At 46.5% G+C, this 7,650-nt stretch overlaps 1 protein-coding gene across 1 annotated transcript in view; it reads left to right on the top strand.

Moving 5' to 3' along the window:
- KIAA1210 (KIAA1210 ortholog) overlaps positions 1–7,650 on the top strand; it is a 63,798-nt gene that overhangs the window by 25,334 nt on the left and 30,814 nt on the right. The window contains 1 exon segment of the mRNA XM_006028475.3: positions 6,463–6,539. Coding sequence (XP_006028537.2) covers positions 6,463–6,539 — 77 coding nt within the window.

Genomic DNA, 7,650 nt, shown 5'->3' with positions numbered 1-7,650 from the left:
TGGTATCCTCCTCCTCAGCAAATGTGCAGAGTATAACTCGCTCATCATGAAAACCATCTTCAGACAGAGTGACAAATTTAAGACCACTTGGAAACATCCACACTTCAATCACTGGCACCTTCTTGACCATATTATTGTCAGAACCTGTGATCATACTGATGTCCATATCACGCGAGTCCTGAGAGGTGATAGTCCAGATGACTGCTGGGCAGACCACCATTTAGTCAGATCAGTCAATCAAAAGGAATGCAGAAGAGACTTAACATCAAGACACTCCAAAAATAAGCTAGATATGAAGCTTTTCAGCAGTGCTGTACTGAAAGGCTTTCTGACCTACCCAAGGACATCCAGGCACACTGGGAAGAACTTAAGAACGTTATTCACAAGGCATGTGCTGAATCAATTGGATACCTCACTTACCGTTGCCAAGATTGGTTTGATGAGGACAATGAGGAAAGCCTAGTATTTATCCATCAGAAGAGAGCCACGTTTTGCAATTGGCAAAATGACCCCTCCAACCAGCAAAAATGAGAGGTTTACCACTGCCTCAAAGCTGTAGTTCAGAGGAGGCCATGGGAGATCAAGAACCAGTGGTGGCAAATGAAGGCCATGGAGATCCAGACTTTTGCTGACCAACATAACATGAGAAGCTTCTTTCAAGCAGTAAAAGCCATCCACAGGCCATGTTCGAATAGCCCAACCCCTTTGCAATCCCAGGACGCCCCCTGCCCCTTTAAACAAATAATATATCCATCAAGCAATGCTTGGAAGGAGCACTTCAAGACTCTACTCAGCTGTGAATCTAAAGTCTCAGCTGCCACTATCAAGTCCATCCGTCAACACCCAGTAATAGAAACTCTTGCCGATTCCCCCATCCTGCAAGGAAGTCTGGCGGGCCATTACTCAGACCAAGAACAATAAGGTGCCAGGCTCAGATGGCATTCTCACAGAGGTCTTCAAAGCTGGTGGAACAGCACTAGCGCAAAAATTACACCAACTTCTCATCAAAATATGGGTCAATGAGGAAGTTCCAGCTGAGTTAAAGAATGCCAACATTGTGACCATCTTCAAGAAAGAGGACAAATCAGTGTGTGGGAGCTACTGAGACATTGCCCTCCTCTTTGTTTCCAGGAACAGAGGTTCTTCTTACTCGCATCCTTCTGAATCGCCTCCTTCCCCTTGCCAAAGGTGTCCTTCCAGAATCCCAGGGTGGCTTTAGACCATCTTGGGGTACCGCTGATATGATTTTTGTTGCACGACAGATCCAGGAGAAGTATAGAGAACACCACCAGGAGCTGCTTATGGCATTCATTTATCTAACCAAGGTCTTCGACTCCATCAGTCGCGAAGTCTTATGGAAGGTGCTGGCTAAGTTTGGTTGTCCACTGAAGTTCATCAGTGTCCTCAGGCTGCTCCATGATGGGATGCTGCCACAACAGATCAGAGACAGACCTATTAACCATCTGTACTGGTGTCAAGCAGGGCTGTGTCACTGCTCCAACCCTTTTTTCCATCTATCTTGCTGTGATTTTGATTCTCATCCGTGACTGCCTTCCTCCTGGAAATGAGGTTGAGTATCAAATGGACGGTCAGCTTTTCAATCTGCAGCACTTTCACAGCAAAACAAAAGTTACTAAGACTGGCATCACCGACCCTCAGTATGCTGACGACTGTGTTATCCTTGTGCACACTGAGACTGATCTGCAGTCCACCCTGGGCTTTTTTTCTCAGGTGCCTATCATAGCCTGGGACTCTGCCTTAATGCTGGGAAGACGAAAGTGCTCCATCAGCCTGCCCCAGCACAAGTTGTACCCCCTCTCCTTCCACAAATTACCATTGGTAGAGAACCACTGGAAAACGTTGAGCATTTCCCATACTTTGGCAGTCACCTCTCCCAGTCAGTCAGTTTTGATGTAGAAATCGAACATAGGATTCACTGTGCCAGGTATCCTTTAGAAAGCTGCTTCACTGTCTTTGCTAGCCGAGATCTGCAGATGGAAACTAAGAACCTGGTCTACAATGCAGAGGTGATCCCCATGCTCCTCTGTGGACACCTAGAATGGTTCCCTCAGCATTGCCTCAGGAAGACCCTTTGCATTAGATGGGAAGGCCACTGCACCGATGCCAGCATCCTTTCTGCAGCTAACATAACCAGCATTGATGCACAGATCATGAAATGTCAACTCTGCTGGCCACTGTGTACGGATAGTTGACACTTGTGTCTCAAAGCAAGTCCTCCTCTCTCAATTTAGTCACGATAAGAGGACCCACAGAGGAAGTGCTACAAGGGCACCCTGAAAGTATACCCTTCAGGGTGGCATTGCCCGTACCAAGGGGTGGCATCAACACTATAAATTGAGAAGTGTTGGCTGGTAACAGGTCTCAATGGCGCTGCACCATACATCAAGCTACAGCCCACTTCAAAGAGAATTGTCTTGCTCAGGAAGCCGAGAAATGGCAGAGGAGGAAGGAAAGTGCACAACATCCTGGCAAATAGTTGTGCCCCTCCCCATGGCACCACTTGTCATATCTGTGAAAAAACTTACAGAGCACGAATTGGACTCCTCGGCCACCTTCAGAGCTCTGTTGGGTTAAAATACCTCCCCACTGCAGCCCTGCACTCCAAACTCCAGCCGCAGATTGCAACCAGTACAACCAGTTGCGTGCTCATGCTTGCAGCTCTGCAGGAAACCATGCTGCTGTTTGCAGTGGAGGCAAGTCATTCTTCGTAGGTGTAACTGCTTGGCCCGCAGTCCTGAGCTGATTGTACGTAGCAGGGAGAGGAGAACACAGTTCTCCTCAAACTCTGGGCAGAGAGCTTGAATCCTTCCCATTCTCCCCAGTGGTACTGAGGGGCCAGGTCACCAAGGAGCCATCCTACTGCCATGGTGCAGGCTGTAGCTGGTTTCTGAGGGACCTTGAGATGGGTCCTGTACATTCAGTGCACCCTGGAGCCTCTCAGCAAGCCCATACATAGCAGGGAGGGGCTCTGGGCCCAGCTGGGGAAGGCTCAGTGCCAGGACTGGTGGGTCTTGGCACCACGAGCCGGTGAAGAAACAGGGCATTGTTGAACACCCTTCTTGAAACAACAGAGCAGATGCTAATGACAAACATGGTTTGCTGAGATAGTCACCACCCCTACAGAGAAGGCACAGGGCACGCAGCAGCCATCGTGCAGGTGTGAGCCTGAGCCCTTAGTGGCATCTCGCTGGCTCTACCCCTCAGTCCTGGTGGGGGAGGAGGATTTCTTATTCCCAGCCTCTACCCATCCTGGTTCGTCCCTTGGTGAAGACTCGCCCATTGGTTCTGTTTGCCTGCTGCAGTGCTCCAGAGCGCTCCCCAGCACAGACTCCGCATTGCTCCCTGGGCCTTCCAGCTTCTCGCTGTCCTCAGTGTCATGTGGCTCGGAAAATGTTGGAGTTGTGTTGAAAGGGCAGCAGTGGTCAGCACCTGCAGTGGATGGGGGTGATTCCCTCTCCTTTGCTGGCTTGAGCCTACTGTGTGGGTTGTTCAGAGTCATCACAGCTGCTGGAGTGACTGGAGATGGTGCATGTGCTGTATTGGTACGCTGGCTGCAGCACTGTGCCTGTCGGCTCTTGTTACGCTGTGGGAACAATGAAGGACTGAAGGATCAGTTGGTTCATGCCTGTGCACTCGCACGCATTTCCATCGGCAGCCTGACATGTTCTCTCTCCACATCACAATGAGAGGCACCTGCACACCAGCCTACATCACATACAGCCTTTGAGAGTGGCTCTCTCTAAAGCATGGGGCATTTAAACTGAAGCTAGGGGACTGTAAACCTGTCTTGAACCAGTCTCTCAAATGCTGAGTCTGTGAATATATATCAACAAATATTTTTCTGGCCAAGCTCATTGCTTTTGGATTTGAATATTTGCTCATTTACAGCTTGGAAAAATCCATTATGGTTCCCCTTTAGTTCCCCATCACTGTTTAATACCCTGGAAATTGATGGCCGTGTGATTTAATGCTGGGAAGTTCTCGATGGACCATATTCACAGAAACCTCATAGACTCTGGAATGACTCCCTTGACCTCTGTAGGCCTTAATCAGCTCTGCTGTAAAAGAGGACTGATTGGCTAAAGTTGCTGCCTGCACCCTGTTTTGCACTGCGGTGATGGCCTTATGTTAATTCCAGTGGGTGGATTTTTTTATACTTAAATTTAGCCACATAACAGTCGAGATTTATCCAAGGTCTAGCAAGATTCTTAGAGAGGGAATACGATTCTAACGTGATTATAGAAGCTCATAACAGGCGAAAACTAAGAAAAGCTACACGGGGAATCGGAGTCGGCCCTGACTGTTTTAATTCCCAGTGGTTTGAAGCAGGTGTTTTTTATATAAATGAGTCCAGGATCAGGCCTGTTTTGTGGAATAAATTGTGAGAGTTGTGGACCTGCAAGTGTTATCTATTTTAGTTTATTGAACACTGTCCTGAAGCATCATTTTGAACACATTTTCTTTTAGGGGAAAAAAAGGCTAATGTCACAAATGTTCACTGTATAGGAAGTTCAGGGAGAAACGAAACAAATCTTCTTTAATCCTCGAGAGTGTATCCGTGAGATTGCCTACGATCACCACTTTAATCAGAATACATAGGAAATGCAGACTTTGCAGAAGAGAGACCTTGATGAGACATAAAAGAAAATGAAGAGAGGCATTGAAAGGCATAATGCCCCTGTGGGAAATCATGCCAACCTAACTGTACATTACCATCCAGTTTTTGTGGCTGTCTAACAATAGTTTGAAGTTGTCCTTAAAACATCTGTATTTAGAGAAGGTTTGATTCAATCCAGGCTTCAGTGTAAGCCTTTTCCATTGACTTCTTCAGGCTATGATACTGCGTCTCTGTCTCTTTGGGGCTAAACTGTGTTAGTTTTGTTCAGCTGTAAAGTGGGGGTAAAATCCTCATTTCATGTGACAACTGAGAGTCCTAGCTAATGACTACTGGTAGGACACTGAGGTAGCGAATTGCTATATGCAGACCTAACTGAAATCAGTGGGAGGGGGGTTAGTCTGGGTGCTATTTGTTGATATAGCTGTTATTCCTTATGGTCTACCGCAGCGTAGTGAAATGTCACATTCTGCGTATGTCAGGGGCGTACTTGGTAGCCGTGTTGGTCTGAGACAAGAAGACATACAAAAAACTAGAACTCTTGGTTCCAAAATGATATCTTTTATTAGACCAACAGGGAAATCGCAAGAAAACTGTCCTTTTCTGCAAGCTTTCGGGATCAATGTCCCTTCGCCAGGCTCTGGGAAAAGTATAGGTGGTACAAGGTGGTAAAAAGTTCCTATAGGTAGGAAATAAACTTCATTTTTGCACAGAGGGAGCTGAAAATGGAAGGCTGTCCCTCTGGGTCCCTGAGTGTCTTTTTGGACCCAGAGGGACAGCCTTTCCATCTTCAGCTCCCTCTGTGCAAAAATGAAGTTTATTTCCTACTTGTGGGAACTTTTTACCATCTTGTACCATCTATACTTTTCCCAGAGCCTGACAAAGGGACTTTGATCCTGAAAGCTTGCAGAAAAGGACAGTTTTCTTGCGATTTCCCAGTTGATCTCATTTTGGAACCAGAAGTTCTAGTTTTATGTATGACATTCTGAATATGTCACTTATCTTCCACAACTATAGATAATATTTTTTGAACCGTCCTGACACATTCTTATATTTCTGTCATTGCAAGGTTTGTCCTGCAACTCTGATGGCCTGTTGTGCCTTTCTTTTCTCTCTGAAAGACGTGCATTGAAAAATACAAAGTAGAGCCTGTCATCTTTGTATGATTTTAAACACTAACATCATCTTTTGTTTTAATCCAGAGGGAAGTTGATGTGGCTAGCTCAATTGATCAATACGCCCTGTTTGCAATAGGGCTTCGGAGCTTATGGCTAAAAGCTGATTGTACTGAGTCCAAAACAAATTTGATCTATTGGCACAGCTCGGCTGTCATGTGGCCAGCGTGCTGGTTCAGTGCTGATGCTTAATTCATTTTTATATTACTGACAGGATAACCCAGTGCCTGGTCTGGGGAGGACACTACAGGACAGGAGAGGCATGCTCCATGGTAGCATGGAGCTGTGGTTCTCTCGGCACTAGCCATCACAGAGATTTGTTACTCTGCAACTGGAAAGTATTGCACTGTTCACTGAGTATGTTTAATGGCTGATTTCCTTTAAAGCAAACTTTGATCCTGACTTCTACGGAGAAGCAACACTGACTTGTTGGTTTTGGCTGGGGAAAGGCGTGTTAATGAAAATCAAGGGTGAGCTTGTGGTTGAAGTGCAAAATATCTGAGCAAACCCTGTTTGTCATTAGCATCTACTCTGTTGTTTCAGAAGTGTGTTGAACAATGCTGTTTCCTCGCTGGCTGAAATATTAATCTGTCTCTAATGTTATCAGGGGAACTGACTGATAATTAACTGCCTATTCTTTCTTTATTTCAGTGATTATATCATGGCTACAGGGCCAGCCGAGGTCATACAGACGTCTGAGGCAGGGCAGACAACTGAAGAATGCACAGGTAAACAGCTGGTCTTCAAACATGCAGTTAATTTGGGAAGCAGGACTTGGTTCCTTAGGGCTAAAAAGGGGTCATGGAATGAATTTTACCTTCCAGTCTCTTGGATTTCCAGAATGGAAAGAGTCACATAACCCTTGTCTGCAGGGCAGGCGTGCTGGGGAAACCAGTGCAGAGATCTGGAGGACCAGAGGCCGGTGGAGGGATATGCATCTCAAACTCCAGTGCTGGATGCCCAGCAAACTGGACTTTCTAGTTTGAAAACCTGGTTGCTGTGCGTACTCTGCCCCTGAGAAGCTGCTGCAAGCGGTAACTTCAGTGTGCGGGAAGGTGTCTGCCTGTGTAACCAATATAGCATTTCTCTATCATTCTTGCCCATCCATGTTTGGTACAGACTTCCACCCATGCTTTCCCTTCTGAGTGACATGGGTTCACCCTCTGTCAACCCAGCAGTGAGCGTGGTGGGATAATGGTTTAGATGAGTGAGGGGAATGCCTTGTCCAGGCAGGAAATCTGTCTTGAATCAAGCAGAAAACCCTTTTTCACTACCCAAACTAGCCCTCAGGAGAGGTGGAAGTGTCAGAAGAACAAGAAACACAGGTAATTCAGGAGAAGCAGTTGGGAAGTCCTCTGTAGAGGCTTGTGTTCAGTCTTTACAGGGGGCTGTGACCATCTTGCTTTCTCATGTAGAAATGCATTACAGCCATTAATGTGAACCAGAGTGTCAGCCGCATGTGCACATGGTGTGGACACTGGTGGGTTGTCAGTCAGGAGTGTAACGTGACGGCTGCAGGTAGGCTCACAGTTGGGAGGCAGAGAGATGATGTTGGGGGAACAGAGAGCCTGGAAATGGGGCTTCAAAAGGAATTATACTTCAGAACAAAATGGGGTCTATCAAGTGTTTGTGCAGTCTAATAAGCGTTTGTGGGACTGGGATAAAGGCATATGAGGAAGAGTAATGATGGATGCTTAAAACCACCCAGCCCTTCTATCTGTGTATCTAGTTTGTGCAAAGCCTCCCAGGTTACTTATTGTGCAAATGTGAAGTCTGCTGCATGGAAGGATTCAATTTTTCACCAATGCTAGCTCAAACATCCAGCAAAGGGGTCAGATC

The sequence above is a fragment of the Alligator sinensis genome, unplaced genomic scaffold (genome assembly GCF_000455745.1).
Source record: "Alligator sinensis unplaced genomic scaffold, ASM45574v1 scaffold157_1, whole genome shotgun sequence".
Taxonomy (NCBI): domain Eukaryota; kingdom Metazoa; phylum Chordata; order Crocodylia; family Alligatoridae; genus Alligator; species Alligator sinensis.
The sequence above is the reverse complement of the archived record's forward strand: the minus strand, read 5'-3'. Positions and strand labels throughout refer to the sequence as shown.